This window comes from Euprymna scolopes, chromosome 7 (genome assembly GCF_053919585.1).
Source record: "Euprymna scolopes isolate OS-2025 chromosome 7, ASM5391958v1, whole genome shotgun sequence".
Classification (NCBI taxonomy): domain Eukaryota; kingdom Metazoa; phylum Mollusca; class Cephalopoda; order Sepiida; family Sepiolidae; genus Euprymna; species Euprymna scolopes.
The window spans coordinates 51,117,216-51,144,233 of record NC_136488.1 but is presented as its reverse complement, the minus strand read 5'-3'; the positions used below and the strand labels follow the sequence as shown (position 1 = coordinate 51,144,233).

At 30.3% G+C, this 27,018-nt stretch overlaps 1 protein-coding gene across 2 annotated transcripts in view; it reads left to right on the top strand.

Annotated features, from left to right (window-relative positions):
* Window positions 1-27,018, top strand: part of LOC145279739 (uncharacterized) — a 454,893-nt gene that overhangs the window by 125,994 nt on the left and 301,881 nt on the right. For both annotated transcript variants that reach the window (XM_080131038.1, XM_080131037.1), the window contains one exon: window positions 952-1,044. In XM_080131038.1, the coding sequence (XP_079987164.1) occupies window positions 952-1,044 (93 nt within the window). The remainder of the gene's footprint in view (window positions 1-951; window positions 1,045-27,018) is intronic.

The window sequence follows — 27,018 nt, the reverse complement described above, 5'->3', positions numbered from 1 at the left end:
TTTTTATTTTTTGTTGAAAATATAATTTCCCATTTCTAGTACTAATGATAAATATTTGTTTTTTAAATGACTAGTAAAACCAAAATCCATAGTTCATAACTAATTTAGGTAAAAATGGTACTGCAAGAAATGGCATAGGAAAAATGGTATCGATGGATAAATAGGAAAAATTGGCATAAGTGAAAAATATGAATGAAATTTCACAACGATATCACTATTTTCAATCAATTACAGGTAGGAGAAAAAAAGATCAATTTGGTTAATGTAGACCATCTCCAAGTTTTTACTTTTACTTTTGCAAAAATATTTGCAGACATTACACTGATTTTTACAGTAATCAAAAAATAAAATAAAAGAATTTAGAAATTTGAAAGGAATCAGTAATTGTATTAGAATGGGGGTGGAGGATATTGGAATCGTTCCATCACTAATTACGTATTACCAACCAATAAGTTGATTATGGATATTGAAATTCCCTTCAATTTCAACTTGTTGTAGCTCATTTATTTTGGAAATTATTTTGATCAAAGTTTGTAAAAAAAATGTATTTTTTTCTCTATATAAGTATACAATTATAGATTATTTTCCAAGTTAATTCAAGTTAAATTACTATTTTCAGTAACAGACGATTTATTTTTTAAATGTCAACATATTTCAACTGAATGTGCACAGTCTTAAAAGAAATGGCTACTCATGAATAATATAAGGTTTTAAGTTTTCACACAAAAAAATATGATGAAAACTTCTGTTCTTACATACTCCAAACCGGAATTGCTTAATTGATCTACTATTAAAGGGAGATAATTGGGATAGACCCCCCCCCAAGAACCTCTTGTTAAGAGGCATAACAAACAAATAAATGGTTTTCAAAAAATAGAATTCTAAATTTCTTATTTCTCTTCAATTATTCTAAATTCTATTTGTCATCCTATTTTCTTTTTTTTATTCCAGATCAAACTTGTAAATATCAGAGCAGATGAAATCGTTGATGGTAACCCTAAGCTTACTTTGGGTTTAATATGGACTATAATTCTTCATTTCCAAGTAAGTTATTTAACAATTAATCTGATTTGTACATATCAATGCTTTTTATATCATAAAAAGTCTCTTCATTTACAGCCTATTGATTGTTTGATATTGTTCTGAAAAATATTCTTTGAGTGATATTTCTTTGAATGTGAGGTAAAATCACTCCATCAACTTATGAGTAGCTACTAAAACTGCACTACTTTCTCAAGATTGCAGTTTTAATTGAAATTAAAGGATTTCCATAAAACTTAAATCACATGCATGTTTTTATGTTTTGTTTTTTGTTTTTTTTTTTTTCTTGAAAAAAAAAAATGTTTGATTTCTTTAATTACTACAAGAAATGGTAAAGTTTCCCCATAAGATTAAGATCCTGTACTGACTGGATTTACTAAAAGAAATACTTTGAACTGTGGTATCAAGAAAATTGCTTTATTAATACTTCATCTTTTATGAAATCACTTGAAAAAAAGATTCCTTATGTGATCTTGGAGTCTACAAACATTGGTTTTATACATATATATAAGTGTGTGTGTGCGCGTGCATGCGTTAACCTTATATAAAGAAAGGTTAAGGAATCTACATAAAAACATGGATTTAACATGCTCATTTAACATGTTCAACTTTTTGTAATTTAAATATGTGAGAAGAATTTGGAAGAAATTTTATTGATGAAAATAGATTATGAAAAATCTATTAAGGCAAGCAAGTTGGAAGTGATGAACTATGGGAAGGAGAGAGTATAAACCAGATGGGGAAAATACAATCAAGCAGATAATAGTTGGTGATAATTAAGAGAAGGAAGAAATGAAAAATTAGGATTAGCTAAGTATAGTTTGGAGAAAGAAGGCTGGAGAATACACAAAATACGTCTTAGAAAATTTATTGCTTATTTAGAATTAAACCTATTTTTAAAAACTAAGTTGCAGAAAAATATTTATGTATTCATCACTAAACAAAGATGTATTCCAAAACTCATGTAAATAGATCAAGTAGTTCCTATATATATATATATATATATATATATATAAAGAAAATCATTTTTAAACGATTAATGTGAAATTGTTAGCATTACAAGACTGATCTCGAAAGTTTGACTTATTGAAGTTATTTGCCCTGCTTTTTTTTTCTTTTTTTTTTTTTTTTTTTAAGATGGTGATGCAAGACTATTTTTGCTTCCTCCTAAAATTTAATTTTCTTGGTTAAAAATAAAACTACTTGATGAATTTACGTAATTTTTGGAATATTACAGTTTCATTCCATGATTGGTACATACATCATGAAGATCTTTCTATATTTTCTGTATTTGTTTTAATTAGGTTGAATTCTGAATAAGAACTGAATATTTTGCTCACTTCCCACATGATTATCTATGTCTTGTCGCATAATGTATGCATCTCGATTCTAGAATCCGACTGCATACAAGATTAACCAACAGCAGAAAAGTGTGTTCTTGTTGGCAAATAGAATCACAAATGTGTTAATTTGAAGATAGGGAAAATGTGTTGGTGCAGGGCGACAACAAACAAAACTAATCTACTTCAAAAGTCTTGAATCTTTCAGATGGCAGTCTTAGATCCTCAAACTGCCTTCCTCCTACCGAGCCAGATCTTTATATACCACTTTACGTTTGAAAAGCAACTTGGTGTAATATGACTTCTGTTGCAAAGATTTTTTCTTTTGTGTGTTAGATATGTGATCATCTTCAGATGTCAATGCTTTCATCTGTGTTGCTGATTTTACATTTTTACATTGGGTTTAAATATAGCAAAAAAATAAATAAATAAAACAGTGTGAAATATTTTTAGTTGACTAGTGACTAGCAGGGCACCAAGTCTTGCCCGGTTGTAAAATATGCTTAAAATTATATTTTAATTGATGCAGATTTCGTATTTATTATTATAGAGCTAATTCTATATATAGTAGTGGTTCTAAAAATAAAAAAAATAAAAAATGACTTGGGTGTCATCAGCTAGAATGAAAACAAAAGCATTTAGTGCTCCAGGCCAAGTTGCTACAGTTTGAGCTATTGTCAAATGGATAAAAAAATAGCTAAAAAGAACCAACTTAAACATATAAACGTATTTATATTTGCACTTGGGTACAAGGGAACTTTAAGTCGACTTACCAAGTTTTAATTTCTTTCAATTTTGACACATTAGGAACCATAAAAAAAAAAGAGTCCAGAAAAAATGCAAGAATTTGACCCACCTTAATAGTTTTGCAACTTTGCATCTCTGAGGAGATGCAGTTTGAAAAAAATACAGTCACAGTGAGTTTTGTATATAAGACTAGCAGGGGGGGGGTAAAATACGCGTAAATATATTTTAATTTGTCCAGATTTCGTATATATTATTATAGTTGTGATTTCAAAAGTTAAAAAAAAAAATGTATTAGTGCCATCAGCAAGAATCGAAACTGAAAGCAAAACAGTAGCATTCAAAGCTGGTGACGTTACCACTGTACCAACGTGACACGTATATGAACAGATTAAAAATAAACTAAGATGAATGTACAAAATATATAACTTTTTTTTTTTTTTTTTTTTTTTCAATTTTGCCCCTTTAAAACTATTTTAACCGGCTAAAGATCCATAAAAGAATGGTCCATGAAAAATCCAATCATTTGAGGCCCTTAGCGCCGTTCTACAACTTTTAGTTTTGGAAGAAATAGTTTGAAAATATGGCGACAGACATAGTGAGTTTTAAAAATTAGATTTGATAAATCTCCAATATCAGAAGCAAAAAAAAGCCAAATTCTTGTAAATGTTTTTACTGCTATGAATAAAATATGCGTTTTAAATAGCTTAAACCATGTTCTTTATTAAAGCCACTCTTGTAATAATAGTTCCCATAATTGAACACTTGCATTGAACGCCCCCCCCCCCGCCCATTGATTGCAACTCTCTTTAGTTTATTTGTGTGATTTCACTTAAGTCAGTTAATCAAATTCAAATAATTTTTTTTTCCATTTCTAAGTCTTACCTTAAATTCAGTTAAATTATGATTATTTTAACTATTTCATTTCTATTTTATTGTAAAAATAAATTTTCTTTGGTTTAAAGTTTAAAACTAAAATCATGTAATTTAAGAATCTTGATATTGTCACTAAGAAATGCATTTAACATTTTTTTTTTTTTGTATTTTATATTTTAGTGAAAATAACTAAATGGTATATTTCAATTTTTTATGATGTCTATTAGGTGAAACACAATATTATATATATATATATATATATATATATATATATATATATATATATATATATATGTGTGTGTGTGTGTGTGTATAATTATTAGTATTTATAATTATCAAGACATTTTAAGAATATTTAAGGATTGGCACTGTCTGAGAAATAAAAACTGAAACGCAGTCAACTTGCATTAATGCAACATTCGTGACTTCTGCTCATTTGAACACTCTAGACTGTCTACTGTCTATCCATGAATTTGGTGCATAAGTTAACTTCCTTTATTCCCATGGCAATTGTTTAGTGTCCCGGGGGAGCAAAGGCTTACCAAATAGTCAAAGGTAGCTTTGTGGCTGGGTTTGAATCTCTCAACTGATAGGAATTGACACCTCCTACACTGATTTTGAAAGTATGTAACGCTATTGTCTGTAGGTAGATTAATTATTTATATATATATATATAATATATATATATATATATATATATATACTTATGATAGTTCTTGCATCTTAAAATTATAATGAAATGCCATTAAGAATTTTATTGCAGCTATATCAATATTATGTTAGATTTTAATTTGCACAAAAATAAGTTTTTATGTTGAATTGCTTTTCTTTAAAACATTGAAAAATTTTAATTTCTTAGACATTTTAGTTTTTTTTACATGTTCTTTTTTTCTGCAAGCAGGAATCTTCAGAACCATTTTTAGTTAACCAACCAACCCAAAAGGGAGTGAGTGTATCAGCTCTCTTTTAGTTGTCTGTCTGTCTGTCTGGTGACGGCCAACCAGTTCGATAATCTGTCTATTCTTCCCTTTTTCTGTTTTGTTTTTCATTCCTTTTTATTGGTTAAATGTGAACCTTTTCTTTTCATTTCAAATTCTCAAATTAGATTTTCAACAGAAGTTCTGACTTTTAACTACAAGAATAAACTTTCTATGTTTCTTGAATTGTCCACTTCCAATCTTTCAGAATGCTAATAAACTAAACTATTGTCTACATAAATGTAAAAAATTAGAGTTTATTATATTTAGAGAAGAAGAAAAAAAAAGAAAAAGTACACATTTATAAAATGAAAAATAAAACAAAATTACTTCCTAATTTCAGATTCTATAATAAACACATTCATGAATACTTTTTTTCTGTTTAAACCAAAAAGTGGCATATTTAATGTCTAAGGAAACTATTACATTCATTTTTAGTTTGAACAGTTTAAAATATATTGAACAAAAAAGTTAATTTAACAATAGCAAATTTGTTTTGCTTCTAACTCCATATACAAAATATTGATTACAAAATGCTTTAGTAAACAAACCAAGACACATCAACATTGACTTTTGCTATTCTTTAAAAAGAAGTCATTTTTTATATATATATACAGTATATTTATTTACACTATCCTTTGATAAAATTAAACAATATATTCAAGTCCATCATCTTGCAATGGGGAAAAAGGTGGCTGGTTAATTTTAATGCATCTAAAACCAAGCTTCTCTCTTTTCATCATAGTTGCTTTGAATCCCATCTGACCCCAATTGAAATGAATGGCTTTAGTCTTGGGAACCACCATGTCTTGACAAGCTTCTTGTACTGACCTCCTGATCTGAAATAGAACATGTACATCAAATCTGTTGCCAAGATTGCTGGAAAAATGGTTGGATCATTCTACTGTTCCAGTAGGTATCTCACTGCTGATGCAATCCTCTATCTGTATAAGAGTAAAGTACTTCCTAAAATGGAATACTGTTGCAACATTTAGGCAGGCGCTGTTCAGTGTACCCTATCTTACCTTGATAGAGTTCAAAACCAGCTTCAAAACCCAGTAAGTCATGCCCTTTTCTCTTCTCTGTAACCTCTTTCCCACAGAAGAAATGTTGTGACCCTATCTCTGCTCTATCATTATTTTCATGGCAAGTGCTTGACTGAACAATCTATGCCCCTCCCTTGCCAAACTTTCACAAAAAAAAACACTTGACTAGCTACAACCACTATCAACAATTTCCCCCACTCTTTATGGGTACATAAATCTAAACACAAATTCCATGAACAAAGAACTGCCTGTGGAACGCTTCCACTGGTCTACTTTCTGGCCAATTGCAATATTGTAGCTTTCAAGTTCAATGTAAACAAGTTCTTGTTGAGCCATCCCCTTAAATAATCCAAATTCTAACCAATCTACACCATTAATAATTACTACACCACTGCCTTACATTCATTAACCCTTATCCTCAAGTGGCCTTCAGGCCTTGATAAGTAGTGACTATCTTGTCAAAAAGAACTTTCATTCTTACATCAGCCTTGTTTAAAAAAAATCAATTTTTTTTTTTTTTTTACATCGTACTCGATAAATACTAAAACAAAAATGCGTTTCAAAATCTTTCATTAGTCTGCTTAACTAAAAATGACAATTTTATTCCATTGAATCATGTTTTACTATGAACCAAAAAATGCAAATGACTTGTATGAGCATTCTTTTTCCCTTTTCTTTGATGGTTTGACTTTTGGTTCAATTCTGTTAACCATTTCACTAGCATGAATCCTAAAATTTTCTTTTGAGAAACAATGTTTCTTATTCACATTATATTTTTTCAATGGATTAATTAGTTAATTTACCATAATACAAATAACAATCAGAATAATATTAACATTTATTTCATTTAAGATGATTTTTCAGTTTAAATTATACTTTTTCTCTATAATCCATATCCGTTGAACTTGAAAAATTATTATTTATAACTTGAAAAATTATTATTCATAACTTGGAAAATTATTATTTATAACTTGGAAAATTATTATTTATAACTTGGAAAATTATTATTTATAACTTGGAAAATTATTATTTATAACTTGGAAAATTATTATTTATAACTTGGAAAATTATTATTTATAACTTGGAAAATTATTATTTATAACTTGAAAATCCTGCTAATTTTGTATAAATGACTGTAGACTTTTAAAGTTTACTTGAGCACATAAGTAATTTAGTGGGTTTTTTTTTTTTTTTATAAAGAGACTGGTTTAGAAATATATATACTTAATGAAATTCACAGGAACTACTGGTTTGGACTTATTACTATTTGGATCTATTTTTCTGCTCTACCATAACTATTGGTATTTTTTATTTTATATATTGATTTTTGTTTTTTGTTGAGTAATTGTACTTGTATATTTATTATAAGCAGGTCTGCACTTTGAACTTTTTTTTAATGACCTATGTATGTTTGATTTTTTATTTATATATATATATATATATATATATATATATATATATATGAATTCAAAATAAAATTATTAGCTGGTTTGATGATCAAACATCAGACGCTTGTAATTAGTTGTTTCTAATTGAATATCCAAACCTTTCATTTAAAATTGTTACATCAACATATAAACAAGTTAGAATGGGATTTAAGATTTTATTTGAAGAATCCGTACAAATAACTGGAATCAGGTACCAAAGGCAGAGAAACTTGGCAGGACAAAGTATGAAATAGTGAATTAATTTACAAGACAAAAGTAAAACCTACTAAATTGGAAAGAACACAAAAACAAATGAACTGATGCCTCCATTGGATCTAAACTCGTACCTCATAGTATTTCCAAGTTAAAACGTTTTTCTCATGCAGGTTTCATGTTAAAGTTGAGGATAATTGCTTCAATCCTGCAGACTTTTAATTCAATTTGTGTCAAGGTGTGAAAGCCCTGTGGATGTCTATAGAAACATATACTATAGACTAATGATGAAGCAACTGTATCAATTCATGTTTTACAGAAGGACAAAATAGTTATCAGGACAAAATAGTTATAAAGAGCTATCTGAGGTCTCATTCTAGAAGTGGCTAACAATGAAGTGTGAGTCTTTCACTGAGCAGACAGCTACCATGTTTCTACTTATTAATATATGTGACGACACATATGCGCATTGCTGGCAAAATATTTAATCATTATGAGAGTAAGAGTAACGCCATAATAGATGGTAAACGTGAGTAAATCACATGCAGCTGGCACAGCATTGCAATGACTTTCACCAAGTGATATATTAAGTAGATACATTTCCACATTGAAAGCAGTTATTTCAATTTTCTTTAGGAGAATGCCTTGACAAAGACTAAGGGATGCGTCTCTGTGAAGAGCTAGCTACGTATATAACACCAATTTGATTTTTTTTATTTGATTTTTTTTTTTTATAATGCATCAATTAAAAAAAAAAAAAATTGCATATAGAATATTTTATCCCCCTCAAAACGTATTTCAAAATTTAAATTTCGTAGATATTTTAGCTTATGTTTCTTTTGTTATTTTATTTTTTCTCTGCTGGCAGAAGTCTTCAGAAACATTCCTAGTTGACCAACCAACCCAAAAGGGAGTGAGTGTCTCTGCTCTCTTTAGTTCTTTTGCACGTTATTTGTGTGTCTGTCTGTCTGTTTGGTGATGGCCAATCAGTTCAATAATCTGTTCCTCCCTTTTCTTTTGGTTTTGTTTTTCATCCCTTTTTTTTTTTTTTTTTTTTTTTTACACGTGAACATTAAATTCACCTTTTGCATCCCTGTGTTTACAAAGCCATCTGGCAGAAGTGACAGACAAATTTTTGCTACAGATGACCAAAACTCTTTCTTTTTTTTTCTTTTTTTTAAGAAAATATAAAAATAGAAGTTTTATTCAAACAGTCTTTATTAGTTGATTTTAGAAAGGTTATAAATTAGTTATAAAAGTTCAAATAAAGACTGTTTGAATAAAACGTCTATTTTTATATTTAAAAAAAAAAAAAAAAAAAAAAGGTATATTCTAGAGTTTTGTTCATCCATAGCTAAAAATTTGTCTGGCGTCACTTTTGCCAAATGACTTTGCAAACACAGGGATGTGGAAAGTAAATTTAACTGAACTTTTTTCTTTTCATTGAAAGTTTCTCACAATCACTTTGGCTAAAATAGAAACTGGCCAATTCAAACCCTTCAGAATCCAGATGAACTATACTCAAGCAATATCTAATTAAAAAGCAATATGCATTTTCAGAGTTGAAAACATTTAAATAACTTGTTCATAGATCCTAGTTTTGTTAATTTTTTAAATATGTAAAATTTGTTATATTTAGAAAAAGGGAAAAAATCCTTTTAACATGAACATTTTTATCTCAAATATTGCCAAACCAGAAAAGTAACTCGCTTTAAAAGTCAGCAGTGTTTTGTCAGGTTTAGTTCCTGTTGTTAAATTTCGTCCATAATATAACTTGTGGTAAGAGTTTCAGTCTCTCACTTAACAATTTATTAAATAAATTAACAAATTTGAAAGTACAGAATAGTTAACAAAGTCCTCTCTCCTTATGTTAAGAATAGCTTTTTAAATATTTCAGCATGACCTGTAAACGGCAGAAATACCAAAAAATCAAACCACTTATTTGATTACCTAATAATAAAGTTCTTTTTGGAAAAGAAATTATTTAAAATAAGATAACAAAAACATTTTATATTTTCCTAAAAAAAAAATCAAACCATCTATTTGATTATTTATTTTTGTTAAAAATAAAAACCAGTACAACACTTTTCCTGATTTTCTTTATTTCTTTACATAAAATACACAGTTGACTATTTTTCAGCAATCATTATCTGGCTAAGTAAGACTTCCTGTGTTGAGTTAGTTGTTCTTCTGGTTGGTCTAAACATTTCCAAATTGAGTTCAAATATAAAAACTATTCATTTTTACTTCATGTTTTATGGATTCGTTTTCAAGAAGTTAATTCAGATAAATTTCTTCAGATTAAAAGTAGTTGGATTTTATCCAGACAAAATACTTAAGCAGATATTTTATAGATTAACAGAGGAGATGGTTTTTGTTTTTTCATTGCCACCTTTACATTGATTTTTTTTTTTTTTACACAAAGAGCTACCCTGTTTCAAAAGTGCTAAATGAAAACAGTCTTTATTGTTGCATGTCTTTTGAACAGAAGATTTTGGTGATTCTTTGTAATCATTGCACCATTTTTTTTTTTTTTTTTTTTTTTTTTTTTAAATAGTTCAATTTTTGACATGGTACTCCAATATTTATATTTTCTTAGAATATCTTTGCATTTTAATAATAAAATAGTTTCCATTTTTTTTATTTTACCCTAAAAATTTTGCTTCATTTATTTCATACAATATGAAAAAATAAAATTCTGATAAGATTGGCCCATCCTTACATTGTCAGGCAAAGCTATGCACTCTTATGAATACCTTGTGGTCTTTTTTTTATGTGATTTGTGATAAATTAATATTGTCGTTGCATAAACTATTTTATCAAATGCAGACATTTTGGAAATAACTTTCTAATAATATAACACATGAAATAGTCACTTATTATACAAATGAGATACTGAAATAAGTATCCATACCCAGAGATAATGTTCATAAAAACTGCTAAGAGTTATTTATTTACCGTTTGAAACATTGAAACCTCATTTAAAATGATATTTAAACAAAGGGTTATCATTTCATATGTCGTCAAACAGATTAGGAACACAAACTTTACTTACATTTGATGCAGTTTTGTTTAATAGAAGATATTAAAAGTTAAACAATACTACGATACATACTACTCGTACTTATATAAGGTATCCAAAATGTCACTGAAGGGTTTTGAACTTAAATAGATTCTTTATTTTCGAGTGACTTTTTAGACACCCTATACTTAAAGTGACATTCACTCTGCATGCATGACTCCATTCATTTCCAACACTGATTTTTACAAAGGCTAACTACACCTGACGATTTTGAACTAAATGATTAGGTGATCTCTAGTTGCTTCTTGTTCTAATAACAAACTCCATGAATACAGGGCATTAGGTTGGGTTCTAGGTCAGTTTTTTCATTGTCCACCACATTTACTTTTCTCTAACACTGTACAGAAGCTGAAGCAGTTGCTTCTAAGATGAACCTTACTGGTTAATGATGAGTATGAACTAGCCAAAGCAAACATCTCATTTTAGAGGGAGTTAATTTTGCAATCCAAACTGTTGTTTGAAAGTGCTGCCATCTGACATGGAGGATACAGCAGAGGCAGTGGGGATTGGACGTTTTTGATACTTTTAACCTGTAATATATATAAAAAAAAAAAAAAATGTTTATATATAAAATTATTTTATGCACATAATATTTAATAATGAATAAAAATAATCCAATAAAATTAGGGACGACTCGTATATGAATAACAAAAAGAGTTTATAGCTCTTTATAAACGCTAAGGTAGCGAAATAATATTTTTCACTGGTAAGGACTCTCTGCCATAAAGGAGGAATGTTCACATTAGCTTTTGGTAGATCCTTACTTTTGTGCTCCACCTTATCTCTCATCTCCCGTGCACATATTCTTATATAAAAAGTAAAATCCAAAAAAAAAAAAAAAAAAAAAAACTAGTTGCATCAAAAACAGATTTCATGAATCTCTAGCTATACGAGTACTTACGAGATTGGACTATTTAAAAAAAAAAAAAAAAAATGTAATAAAGCAATTTTTTCATAGTAGGCTGATTGTAAAGAAACACCAAGATTTTTTTATAGTTAAATTTAAGACGTGAGTCTTCCTAACCCAAATCCTTTCCCAAGTGTAATTTATTCTCCTTTGTCACGTGTTCATTTTTGTCTATTTTTTTTTTTCTTTTAATTAATCTATTCAATTTATTTTGAGTTTCGGTGGTGTGAAGAAAGTCTTGAAAAAATCATTTTATTAAGCAATAATCTTATATTTATGTATTATCTTCAAAATGTTTTTTAATGATTCATTTTAAATGGTTAAAATCGCCTTTAAAATTATATACAAGCACTCGCCTATTTGCGGACTGTTATCCTCATCTTCATAGTTGTTTTACGACGTTTCAGCCAACTATTCCTCTGGCCTTCATCAGGTGGAGAATTTAAACATGTGACATGCCAATCATGAATTTTTTGTGTTCTAAGGAAAACTCTATTCTCCTGTTAGGTCTCTTAGAATCAAATTAAATTAAAAGAACTGGCCTCAAATAAGAACGGAGGTATATTGTTACCGGACGATTTGTTTTAAGACTGAAACAGTAGATTTATTGTAGTGACTTATGATAATTTTGTTTACCTAAAATGTATAAAATTATATCTTACTCTTTTAATTGAACATTGTCAAGAACCTTGTTGAAATCTAATGACTTACTTTGATATTTTTAATCTGGAACATATATATATATATATATATATATATATATATATAATTATTTTATGCACATATTTAATTAGAAATAAAAAAAATAGCCCCATGTAAAAATTAGGTGTGACTCTTATATGAATATTAAAAAGAGCTTATGGTTATACCTTTTTATGCCCATAATATTTACTAAATAAAAATACGTCCCATAAAAAAATAAGGGGTGACTCCTTCATTCATATATATGAATAACAAAAAGAGCTCATGGCCCTTTAAAAATACTAAGGTAGCAAAATAAGTGCTTTGAAGCTGTTAATGTCACTAAAAACTACAACAAATCTTATATATATGATTATTTTTATTTATTTATTTTTTGGAAAAAGAAATCCAGCAGAGTGCTCAATTAAAAGGAAAATCCGAAAATAAGAGCGTATTCATATTTTGTGTACAGAAAGTTGTTAGATGAGACAAGTCATTGATACCGTCGGTTTCAAGCCCGATAATTAGGACTGTTTAAGATATCCATATCAAGCTCTCTTCAGTCAATACTCATTTCTTTCATTTGATCTATGATATAGAAAAAATGGTTTTACCAATGATAGATAAATTAAAATAACGGTTTCGATTATTAATTATCGGTTATTATCGGGGGGTGGGGGTATTATTAGACAAAATTTTACTAAGATCACTCCCAGACTAAAACACTAAAGTTTTGTCAATTTTCAAGAAAATCTGTTCTGCCGTTTTAGAGTCTATAAGGAACGAACTTACACAAAGTTCCATTTATATAATTGTGTATAAAAAGGAAAATCCGAAAATAAGAGCATATTTATATTTTGTATTTTGTGTACAGAAAGTTGTTAGATAAGACAGGTCATTGGTACCATCGGTTTCAAGCCCGATAATTAGGACCGTGTAAGATATCCATATCAAGCTCTCTTCAGCCAATACTCATCTATGGATATCTTAAACGGTCCTAATTATCGGGCTTGAAACCGACGGTACCAATGACTTGTCTCCTCTAACAACTTTCTGTACACAAAATATATATATATATATAATGTCATCCACAGACGCCCATTCCATCATCTCATCAGTGTGGCTAGACGCAACTACTGTATCCACACAAAGATTGAATACCTGAATGGTCTCTCACATCCAAATGTGATCAAGAGTCAAACACCTAGGATCATTGCTAATAAACTTGTTGCTTACAGTAGAAAAACTTTTAGTGTTATTTGCATCTATAATAGAAACAAATGTTCATCATAATTAATTTAATCTGACTTCAAAAGTTAACAGATGACTTCAAAATTTCAAATGAAAATACCTTTTATTGGTCCATGCTAGAAAAGGAATTGTATCTCTATGAATTTCGCATTCTATGTATTTTCTTTTAGAAGATACTAGTAGTTCTGCTCGGCTTTGCTCAAGCTATTGTACTATTCATAACTTTATGTGCATATGTATATATCAAAAAGTCTGAATATGTACGGTAATCCCTTTCTATATAATAGGCTTCCTTAACTACGATAGAGAAAGTTGGTAGAGACCATAGACATCAAATTTTTTTTTTTTTAACTTTGACCCTAATTTTGACACTTTAACATTTATTGTTTTGGGCTCAAATTAAATTAAAATGTTTGACCCATGTCCAAGTAACTTACATCTAAAATTTCAAGTGTTTAGACCTAAAATTGGCAGAGGAGTTTGGTAGAGTCTGCAAAGGTCAACTCTGTAAACTTTAACCACTTGGCAGCCAAATTTTCGCCCAAAAACTGATTAAAAAACTTGCTGCATGTCTGAATATCCTTTATGTAAAATTTCAAATGTTTAGACCCAAAATTGGCTTAATAGTTTGCTAGAGGCCGCAAAGGTAAAATCTTTCGAACTTTGACACCTTCGAAGCTAAATTTTCAGCAAAAAAAAACGATTAAAAAGCCTACCCTATGTCTGAATACACTTTATGTAAAATTTCAAATGTCTACACCAGAAATTGGCTGAGTAATTTACTAAAGATCGCAGAGGTCAATTTTTTTAAAACTTTGACTCCAATTATGACCCCTTAACATTTATTGTTTTGGGCTCAAATCAAATTATAAAGTTAGATACATGTCCAAGTAACCTATATCTAAAATTTCTAAGTATTTAGACCCAAAATTGGTGGAGGAGTTTGGTAGAGTTCTCCAAGGTCAAATCGTTGAACTTTGACCTCTTAACAGCCAAATTTCTGGCCAAAAACTGATTAAAAAGATTTTCCCCAAATCTCAATACCCCTGATGTCAAATTTCAAGTCTGTAGACTGAAAATTGACAGTCATTTGGTAGGGAAGTGTACACACACACACACACACACATTTTTACTTTTATAGATATATAGATTCATCCTCTTGAGACAGGAGGCCAATCATGCTCAAGTTATAAACAAGAAAATCACTTGCCAATCTTATATCAAGCTTCCTCTCTCTAAGTAATTGGAGACATGTTGTTTTATTTTTAAGAATTTGATGTTTGTTACTTTGACGTCATTTAGTTTTAGACGAGAGAGAAATTTAAGCAATTTCTCAAGGAGTATTATTTCAAATATCAAGTTTTCAAAAATTACTCTGTGCACAGATAGATTAATTCCACCTTTTGCTTCTGTGAGCCGGAATACTTTAGAACTATTCATTCAAATCTTATGTGTGTGTATGTGTGTGTGTGTGTAATTTCTTAATCTTTAAGGTATTCTGTCGAAAAATAAATTGTACATGTAAATTTTCATTTAGTTTTCATTTATGCTTCTTTACATATGTCTCGCCTTGTTGATGTCATATGCTTGATTATTTTACAACTATTCATATTCCCGTTATATATTAACTGTGTTGACATCAATTCTGATATGTTCGCTGCAAACATGAAAATGACTTCAATTCTTTATATAAAAACTGCTTTACTGCCTTATTCTATGGTAGATTTTTTTTTTTTTTTCCGGATGACCTTTTGATTCTAACTTGACATCTTTTTGGCCAGGGATACTAACCAAAAAATATTACATCTACAGTTTATTTTCTGAGATTTTTTCCCCCTCATTCTAGATGGTTTGCCTCTTAAGAAAATTAGTGAGGTTGAGTTTTCACTCTGTAATGGAGATGAAACCAAGTTGACTGCAATGCTCCTATTTATCGACTTGCTTCACTATAGAGACCGAGTAAGACACAAGGTTCTATTTTTATTTATTTTTATTCTTTTTTATGTGGGGTGGGGGGGGGCATCCAGCACCTCATAAAGAGACACTGTTATAGTAAAAATAAAAATTACCCAAGTTTAGAAGGATTTCTCTTTCACTGGCCAAGGAAAGAACAGATAAAATATAGTATCAAAACAGATACTACACTTTGATCCTAATCAAAAGAATGCTATTGCAAATAACATGGTCATTTTCAAGTCTAATGTTAACAAATTCATGTTAAACTCCTCCAGAATAATAAAATATCTGCCAGTTTTCAACTATTGTTACCATTCCTCAAAGTGTTGTCTTATTATCCACTCGACAAATTTATTAACCGCGAGTAACCTTTGACCTTTGGATCTTATTAGGCAGTGACTCGTTAGTATAAATAGGAAAAAATATATTTGTTTAGAATAGACAAAGAATTATGAATCTTCCAAGGACACCAACTTCAAGTGGCATATCATCTGGCAAAAATGCCAACTTGATGACTTCTTACATTCTTTAAACTTGTTCGTGTAGAGTTGTCGTCAGTAATAAATTTAAAAAAGAAAAAGACTTGTTGTTTAGTTTTCTCAGAAAATTTACCTTTTTATATAATAGGCTTTGTTGTTGAATTGTATTAACTTAAAGAAATTACCAGCCTGTTACCCTCCATTCTCCTCCTCCCCCTCCATAGTGTACTTAGAATTCTAGCCCTTGTTTATGTTACAGTCAATATCTGGGGCTTATTGTCTTCAACCTCTACCCACCACCACACACAGACCTCCTACCCTTATTCTGTAGACATGCAGGTGTTTTTACCTGTGCAAAAAGGATTAAGAAGATAGCGATGGAAGAGGGGGGCACTCTAATTGCAGAAGGAAAGGAAAAAAAAAAATAGCTGCATTCCTTTCTATTTCCAAAATCTCTTGCTTTTCTTTCTTGCCTCCTGCCACACTTTCTTTAAAACTCCTCGATAGTTTTGCCATCATTTGCCCTGGCAGGTTGGCAGGCAGCCGCAATACAAAGAGGAAGAATCTTCCTCTTTTATTTTTATTTTTTTCTAAAAGAGAGAGAGAGGGAGGGCAAAAGTTTAGATGTTGGAACATGTGAACCTGCTCATATATCTCTCTAATATAAACCAAATTTGTTTTTCTTTCTTTCCTCTGTGCGCGACTATCTCTGTATTCAACAGTTACCTGTTGCAAGAGTTGTGTTTCCTGCTGCTGGTGGTGTAGTGGTGGTGGTCACTCTCATAACCCGATCGCCTTCACTCCATTCTCTTTTGGTTGGGTAATCTATCTTTACCTACACTTGGATATCTACCTGGGACGATAGGATAGACTCACGAGTCAAGAGTTAAAAAAAAAAAAAAAAAAAACTTTGTTTTGTATGCAATGAATTGGTGATGTTTCATCTGTTTCTTTTGTCCTTTGCTGATTCTGGAAGGACAACGATACAATAATCCATCCTGGATAATTTCCTTGATTAATGATGGATTTCTCAAAGCGGAAAGCACATTTAACGATTACCCAGAAGAAGCATAGACAGGTAGGCACAAAATCCCCTTCCTCACTTTTCATGCTAAAATATAAGTTTTGGATTGTTTTATTTGGAACTACCCCCTCCCCACCCCCACATCCCCCACCCTCCCCGTTCCTTCTGCCTGTTGTGAAAACTTACTGCAGGTAAATGAGCATTACCTTTTTTCCATGTTTTCCTTTTGCTTATTTCAAAATCTTTATTACATGAAGATCTTTCAGAACCTTCAAATCAAGATGATCTTTGTCGATGTCTTTTTATTTTAAATTTGATTAACCAAAGGTAATTAAAATCTTTTATATTTTTCTTGTATACAGAATTGGTAAAAGTTAATCTGCGTGTGTGTATTAATGTTGGGATGATAAATTGGAATCGAATCTGCAAAATCAGAACTTTTTTAGAGTATCAGAATCGGTGTAAGAATGAAAAAAATTTAACATTCTTCTCAATTCTAAAAACAATTCTTTTAATTTTTATTATTAAAACTTAATATTCTAGTACTAATGATAAAATGGCAAATATTTCTTTTAAAGTACTGTTAAATTAAAATCTATATATAACAAACTTAGACAAAAATGGCACAATAAAATAACATAAGGAAAATGGCACAGGAATATGGCACGGGTGGATAACTAAGGAAAAAAATGAAAAATATAAGTCTTGGAATGAGTTTATCAAATCACTATTTTACAATCAATTCCGGATAAAACATTTGAGACAAAAATAGTTAATGTATGACCCCACCCCCTACAGCTTATTTTATGTTTGTAAAAACATATGCACATATTGCACAAGTAATAAAAAAAAAAAAGAAAGAAAGAAACTGACTAAAAGTTTATGAATTTGAAAAGAATCGGAATCCAGGAATTTGGAACAGAATTGGTAATTGTATTAGAATCTGGGGAGAAATTTTAGAATCGTCCCATCCCTAGTATGTATGTGCGTGTGTGTGTGTGTGCTTTTTACCTGCATTTTCTTAAGTCCTTTTAAAATCTGCCGTTTTATGACTTCATTTGGTCATCCCCTCGCCTCTCTCTCTCATATATATATATATATATATATAATTTTAAATTGAAATACATATAAAATACATTTGAAAATTGAATTAACAACAGATTTACTTGTTTAAAATTTATATTTTGAAGTTATACTCCTTCATCAGAATTTTATATACTTTTATTTTTCATTGCGATAAGTTGAAGAAAAAAGAAAAAGTTAATGTAGATTTCACGTGGTGTTGTCTGCGGTGTTGTTTTTGAAATGCCTAAAGAATGCATTTGTCAACACGATTTGAAATTCAAGGTAGTAATTTCCGTATTAAGAGCATTGATTGAATTTTAAATAGAAATACATATAAAATACGTTTGAAAACTGAATTAACAACGCAATATGAAAATGAACAAGTATTTACTTGTTTAAAATTTATATTTCGGAGTTGTACTCCTTCATCTGAATTTTATAGTTTTTCTTTTTTTTTTTCCTCGCCATGTTAAGTTGAAGAAAAGTCAATGTAGATTTAACGTGCTGTTATCTTATATATATATATAAATATATATATATATATATATATATATATCAACTCAAAATCGTAAGCGAATCAAGACAGTAAACCTTGCATGTGCAGATAGTATTCAAATGAAAAGAAATATTAAGCATGGTATTTGTATACTTCGACTGGACTAACCTGAAACTGCAGTAAAGTATTAAGTGGATCCACATTTATTGTTTTGCTCTCCATTGAGCTCTCTAGTGTAAGGAAAGAAGTTTTCATCTTAGCTAGAAGCATTACTCTTTTTGGTGTCCTCGAATACAATATGTAATTTCTCCTGCTTTTATAATGTGAGGAGACAGATAAGGGGTAAGTGTACTGACTACTACACTACCTGTTGGATTTCTAATTTCTGCTTGAAACGCTCAGCATATCTAGCCACACTGAGGAAATGTTGTATGGTGAAACAGCTCTGTGAATGACATGCATACACTTATGCGCGCACACACACACACACAAAAATGTTTTCAATTAAATGCTCCTTCATACATAGCCTGTTAAAACTAGCAATACCAGACACCATAACATTCAACGCTAGACAAGGCACACACTGCTACTTACTTTGACACTCAAAGACTTTAAATCAGTAATAAGTATATTTCTCCTACGCCCATCAAAATAAAACTGGATTCACAATGAAACTTACTTTAAAATGGTATTTCAATATTTTTGTTGTGATTTTTTTATACGAAGAAGTCGCTATTTAAATCCGACTATCAATGACAAAACATGTCCGTATAGCATGCCCGCTGGTGGTAGATTACTTTTTGCAAATAAGCGGTTGGGATGTGTTCACATAAATACTCAAAGTGGAAGTTGTACCCATCAACGTTTCTAGTTGTTTTAGCTAATCAGGGGAAAGAATTGTCTTTGCTACGGAATTTGAACACGTATGTCTTTCCAGTCAAAAGTTAGAATATTTCAAAGTTAACGCTTTGTAATACAAAGATAAAGATAGAAACTGTTCAAATGCTATTTAACAGCAAATATATTAATTTCTTTTGTCCTAAAATTTGAAAAGAATTGGATAGCAACTTATTATGCACAAATCGATAAAAGTAGTGACAGCCACATATAAGTAAAAGAATAACTTTAATTGGGTTTGTTTTACAATCCATGGAGATATGAAAAAGTGGTCAAAAAACAAATAAATAAATGTTACTAAAGGCAACTTACTACCTCGATAAATTTTTGGTGCTGTAAATGTTTATTCTGTTAAAAAAACAAGTGTCAAGCGTTACATAAGAACAAGAAAAAAATGGCTGCGATGTCTCTTGAAGTCTCGGCAATGACTTAAAAATAAAAAAATTATACAAAATAGTGGTAGAAACTTGCCCGATAATTGTCACTAACTTGACGCCGTTAAAATGAAATTTAATTATCCTTATAAGTTTAATGTACTTGAAAACATAATTGTAATCTGTTCAAAATTTTCTTTCATTTGATATGCTACAAGACATATTTTGTTAATTTCTTTGAATTGTGTCGTGGTGGCCATCTTGGATTTCCTGGTTTCCATCTTGGATTTTTCAGTGTAATGATGACAAATGATATCCATCTGAATATTTCACATGATGATAAAGCCTTACCTCCCAATTGTTTTAACTGTTTTTTATGATGCTTCTACTTAAAGCCGTTAAAATGAAACTTAATTATGCCAATCAATATGCTAATTAGTTTAATGTACTTGAAAACAATTCTGATCTGTACAAAAATTCCTTTAATTGGATATGCCACTTAATTTCTTTGAATCATGTCATGGTCGCCATCTTGGATTTATTTGGTCACCATCTTGGATTTTTCATGATGTTATAATGGCAAATGATAATGTCCATCAAAATAATACTTTTTATGATAAGCCTTACTTACCATTTTTCTTAGCTATTTTTATGTTTCTATTTAAAGCTGTTAAAAATTAAATTGGAATATGCTAATTAGTATGCAAGTTACCAAGTGAGATGGTTGTAAATAACGCCAACTGAACTTTCATGGTATTATGATTAGTGTTGGGACGATTAATCGAAATCGGGAATCAGAAAAATCAGAAGATTTGGAGGTATCGGAATTAGAAAAATTGATGCCTATTTCAGATGCCAAAATGATTCTTTTGTCTTTTTTTATTTGATTTTTTTTTTTTTTTTTTTTTTTTTTTTTTTTTTTTTTTAAACCAAACGCTTCCATTGCTGGAAATAATGAAGTAATAAATATTTATTTTAAATTACCAGTAAAGCTAAAATCGATAGATCATCAACAAGTTTAATTTTACGTTTAGGGAAACATCTGCATATATTTAACGTGTTTTTACGAAAATCAGGAGAAATAACAATCTTATAGTTAAATAATTAGAAATTTGTTAAGAATCGGAATCTGTAATTGTATCGGACTCGAGAAAAATATTGGAATCGTTCCACCACTAATTATGATATGTTCAAAATTCTATCATAATATCTTAAAAAATCTGGAGATACAGCTTTTAAAGATGGGTTAGTCTGTAAATTGTGCAAATTTCCTACCATTTTCAGTCACAAGTTTATATGCATTTGAATAGGACTGACTCAAGGCAAAATGTCCAGTGAACCACACATTTTTTGATACTTTGAATAGTCATGACTTCAGATCTAATGGGCCGATTTTTAAAAAACTAAAGATATTATTTCTTTGTTTTTTATGCTCTTTTCAATAATACTTGATTTGAGTTTATTCGATTTAAAGAAAAAAAAATGGTGTGGTATTGCTATTAAAACATTAAATGTCTGACAAAAATCTTTTTTTTACAAATATCTTACGAATTATCATATTTTGTTAATTACTTTGTAAAGTATATTTTTCCTGAAATTCATTAAGACAAACATCCTTGTTTAGAGAATATCTATATATGTATGCAAAAATCTATATATGTATGCAAATGCTTGATGATGTATGATGACATACTTGAATCGGTTTTGCCGGAAGTGGGCGTAATTAGCATCCAGGCAGTATAGCACATCTCTGATCACTATATTCTGTTGTCTTTGGTCCACAAAAAGGAAAAATGTAATTTAGACCCAGTCACTTGTCTAATGTTGGAGACTGTCATCAGCTAGTTTTTCGTCTAATAGGAGTCACGGCTCTGTGTATGACTTCATATCGGAAAGTATTGATCAAGCCAATAAGAGTCCAGTTGCAAGCAGCTGGAAGATATGTGCCGCAACAACGTCTGACTTCATTATGACAACATTATGCTAAATATTATCAAAATGTGAACAGTTTTTTCATCCTACACTAGCATGGCTACCCACCGTTGCCCGGGTGGAAAGAGGTGGTATACTAAGGCTATTGAACAACCAACCCCCATAAAAAAAAAAAATTTTCAATCAAAATAGCAGTGAGTGCCCATGCGAGCGCAAAAAAAAAAAAAAAAATTAGCCACAGTAGGCAGAATTGAATTCATAAAGCAAAAGGAACATGCTAGCTTTCTCAGCTACGATGACTTATGATGTCACGGGCCTCTGAAATAATGTTTTACATATGTACGTGGAGATCGGTAGGTATATGACTTGCAAAAATGTCGATGCAAGAAGTGACCCCTCCTTGCAATAAACAGCCCAGTTGACCAGCGCAAAATTAATCTTTTTGGCCAAGTTTTACTGATTTTTCATCCGAAAGATCAGTCTTTCTTACGATACCGATTTTGTTACGGTCCGATGCATGTGTCAAGTTTTTGGCAGACATATAACCACACATTTTGCCTTTTATATAATAGATAGTTATGATGCTTGTTGAAACAACATTGTCTCTTTGAACATAATTTTCATTCGAAAGAAACATTGGGTTTTTATTTTCATGTGTTTGGATTTTATTTGTATTTCTTTGCATGTAGAAAGCAAATATTGTCTTTAGAAAGTTATGAACTCTTCATGACCCAGTTTTTGTTTTGTTTCTCAGAATGTTTCGGTCCAGTATTATCTCTTATAAATGCTTTACTCTCCATCTAAATATGTATTCATATCTGGCTTGTTTCAATGGTTATGTATGCAAATTTAATTTTATGATAAAAGAGAATGATTAATCTTGAAACATCTGATAATAAAAAGGAAATTTTTTTTTCAATTCTAATATAGATATAATGTGATGTAGACACAATAATATTCCCTTACTAATGGTGGTAGTAGTAGTAGTATAAATATTGGTATATGTAATAATCTATCAACAACTTTTTCCAGTTGCCATAGAAAATGAGAAAGATAAATATTAAAAGAAAGATATTACATTTTTTTACCTTTCTGTTTTGTTGTCCTTATCTCCCTCCCCCCCCAGGGAATGTTGGGTAGAAATGTTAGTAAAGAAATAATATGAAAATAACAACTTGTTATTTTTATCTGTTTTAATGTCTTAAAAGATTTGTTGCAGTTAATGAATTTTCAATAAAATTGAAGTGGTGGGGGGGTAAGTCATAGTTGTAATGTATGGGTATCCCTATAGATTACAACTACGACTTACCCCCCCCACTTCAATTTGTACTAACTTATAACTTATGTTGAGAATGGAATTGTTGAAGTTAAGATTTTGTCTGATTAAGTTAAGGGAATCACGTTGGCGGCAAAATAAGTTTACCAAAAATATAGACTGGAAATCCCAATCCTATTAAACAAGTTAAGAAAAAATGACTTGCCTTGAAAAAACTAAGTCAGATTGGAAATCAATATCTAAACGGTTAGTGAATTTGTATTTGTTTTTATTAGTGTGCTGAAATTAAAAAAAAATCTCTGAATGCAATAAGGAATCTTTTTCCTTTCATTTTTTTTTTTCTGTAAAAAGGTGGTAGCTTAAAGAACACATTGTCATGCAATAGCTGCCATGTATTGAAAATGCAGAAGTTCAAGTGTAACGTGAACCGACATCTTGCTGCCCAACTCCCCACCTAGTACCCCTGTAGCCTGTGTCCCTAATAGTAGCCTCCTACATCAAAGTGGCAATGTGCCTTGTTTGGGGTGAAAATGTAATAAAAAAAAATGTTTTTTTTTTTAATTACATTTACCAACAGATTTTTCTGTGTTACATGCAGGATAATGTTTAGGGGTAGACACAACATATATTAAAAAAAAAAAATAATAGGAGTTTAAGAGAAAAAAAAATTAGTGAACAGATAAGCAATGAAAACAAATATTTACCAGAAAAAGGGTGTAAGAGAGGTAAATCTGTTTTTGTTTTTTTGTTTTTTGTTAAACTAGCTTCTTTTGCGGTGTAATAACCAAGTTTGAGAAAATATATTTTACTTTAGTCAGAATATAAGATCAGAAAATCAATATTTACGAAGAGTCCGGTTCTTTGTGAGGGTGTTTGCAATAGACTTTTTTCAGGAAATTCCTTACGACAGGATTTTATCTCAGGAAATTGGCCAGTCATAAATAGTTGAAAGGTGGCCCCAACTTAGCATTCCTTCTCAGAGGTGATTTAATAGCTGAAGTTATGATGCTATTAGCATCTATTTATAGTCATGTGGATTGGAAGCTTCTAGAATTTCCAAAATGAAACACCTCAACTTAATAACCTAGAGCCCTCAAAAAAAGAACACATTTTTGTCCTAGTTTTAGATCTCTCCAGAAAAGCTTAAAAAGAATCTTTTTATTTTCTAATTGTAATGTATTTTAATAGTAAAGGTTTTATATTATTATATATTGTATTATATACTTTATTTTATAATATATTAATTTTATATTATTTATATTGATTTATATTTATATAAGAAATGGTAATTTCTTCATATTTTAAAGACTCCTCATGATATTCTGGAATGTAATTTACTCAGTTTGTCACCTGACACAAGGCCAAATAATAAACTGATGAATGGAAGATCACACCAAGCTTTTATGATTGTACATCCAATATAAGTTTGTGCGTGCGTTTTTTTTTTTTTTTGTTTTTTTTTTTTTCTTTTTTATATAATGCTAATGGTTCTATCACTTACTGGAGCCAAAAGCCATTCGAGGAGAAGAGTTAGTGAGATTTTCAGTTGGATACCAAAACAATACTATGAAAGGATTGAGATCTATACTTAATTCACAGGACAACTCTGCAGGCATTTATTGACACTGAAACTTGAAAACGATTGTTGTAATCTGTAGAGAAACATTCCTAGAATAATGAGTTCCACATGTGGGAATATTTCATAAAGAAACTGTTTATGGGCATTTCATTTTAGGTACACAGAAGAAAGTTCTTTGCAGTGTGAGTAAAAAGAGTTCCTGAGTTTGTTTGTTTTTTGTGGGGGAGGGGGTTAGGAAATGATTAGCAACGTTTCTTTTGTGAGAAATGGGATGCAGAGAATAGAAGAGATCCTGCATGTATTATATATAAATAATATGAAAATGTTTTTCTCCTACATAGTTTTGTGGTTCTGAATATGACCTTAAATTATATCCGATGGTGAGGCCCCAGCTTGCAGGCTCACTTTGACTCGGAGTGGTAGTACTTGTTAGGGTCCCAATTATGGGTTAAATATAAACTGACTTAAAAAAAGAAAAAATATATTCTATTAAAAACTTTTTCTACAAAATCACTGGATTCGGCATTAAATGACCTGAAAAGGGTTGATATGCCGTAAAACAAAAACAACCAACTACAAAGTTATGACACTTGTTAAAATGTTCGGTATGAATTAGAAATGAATTTTATGAAGTAAAAAAAAAAAAAAATAGTCAAAACAATTGAGGTGAATATAACTTTTAAAAAATGTTTTTTTTTTTATAGAATTATTAAGAGAAATGTTTATAGATATGGTATTGGTTTTTTAATTATTTTATGGATATCTTTTTGTATTAATGCTCATGCTAAAATTGTTTTTGTTTCTCCAAAAATTTTGTAAATAATTTCAAATACTTTCAAACTTTCGATGCATGATGTTTTTTGTTAGTTATTTTAAAGTCATAAATTACTTTTTATTCTACACCCTAACTGTTTCCATCAAATTTCGAAGAATCACAATATTTTATTTTTTACTCACGGTCACCCCTAACAAGGTACATCACCACTTGGACGGAAGGGGCTACTATTTGAGACCATGCCTAGAAAAGATTAACAAGATGTTGGGTTACGTTACATTTAAACTTCTGCATATCAGTACAGTCAGGGAAGCAGGTAGCAGGAAGGGAATTCCAAAGTAGCTGTTTGAGGATAGAAACTATTATAGAAAGCTTGCTGGCATTTAGGGACCTCAACAGTGAAAGGGTATGATTTTGTTGCTAAGCAAGTTTGTCGATATGTATGCCAAGAGGACACAAGTGCAACGATTTTATCAGAGTACATTCTAGTAAAATACTTGTAAAACAGGTACAGAGATGCAACATTGCAGTGATGGGACAGGGGTTGGAGCTTAACTGATAAAGTGGGATATATTAGATTGAAGATTCTTTTTGTACCCTCTCCAAGAGGGAGAGACTAGTGGTAGATGCACTAGCCCAGATGTGCCAACAATATTCCATGCCCGGGTGAATGGTGGCTTTGGGCAGGTACAGGATACTTTCAGTGGAAGTAGTCTTCTAGCACGATAGAGAGAAACCACTTTCTTTATTGCAGCAGCCTTCTCAATGTATTTGTTCCAGTTCATGTTGCCTGTGAATATTAAGCCGGAGAGTTTGAAGAAAGAATTCTCAGGTCATGTTAACAAAATACTAAAATGACAGACTTGTACACAAAGAAACCGAAATGCACCCTGGTGAATTTCATTTCGTAATTCAATTATTTTTCTTAAAGTTATTTTGTACTTTATGCAATTGTGCATTTGATTTAAACAAATAATCGATAGTAACAGTAAAAAAAAACAAACAAAAAAAACAATGTAAATCATGTAGAGACTAGAAACAGGCGCAGACGAAAAGTCACACAATTTTATTAACGGAGATTTGGTTATTATGCACTGTTACATACTCTGCCCTTCTTACCATTGTTGCTGATGTCTTGCCAACTGAGAACTTCAACCAAATTGTCTGCCAGCCAACTCCCACTCTAACCTATTTTCATTTTGTCTCTTTTTCTCCATTTTTATTTTTTTCTACAAGTAGACAGTTTTCTACCCTGTTTATTTTCCATGCACCTTTTTTTTTTATCCTTACCCGATCAAATATTTGAAATTTAAATGATTTTTCTTCAATCTGCTGAAAATAAAAATTGCATTTGTTTCATAATCAACTTCAGCAAATGCTTTTCTTCATTATTTCATGTCCATAAAATCGTTTGTTGGTTTTTAATCACGTCTGCTTCATGAAAAAAAAAAATAAACTAAACTTGTTCTTAATTATTCATCTAAACGATCAATATTATGTTTCTGTTTTCTATAAATGTTCTGAGGTGTATAAGTGGCCTAAAAGATACCAATGCAGACTATGAAATCTGTCTAGTTCAG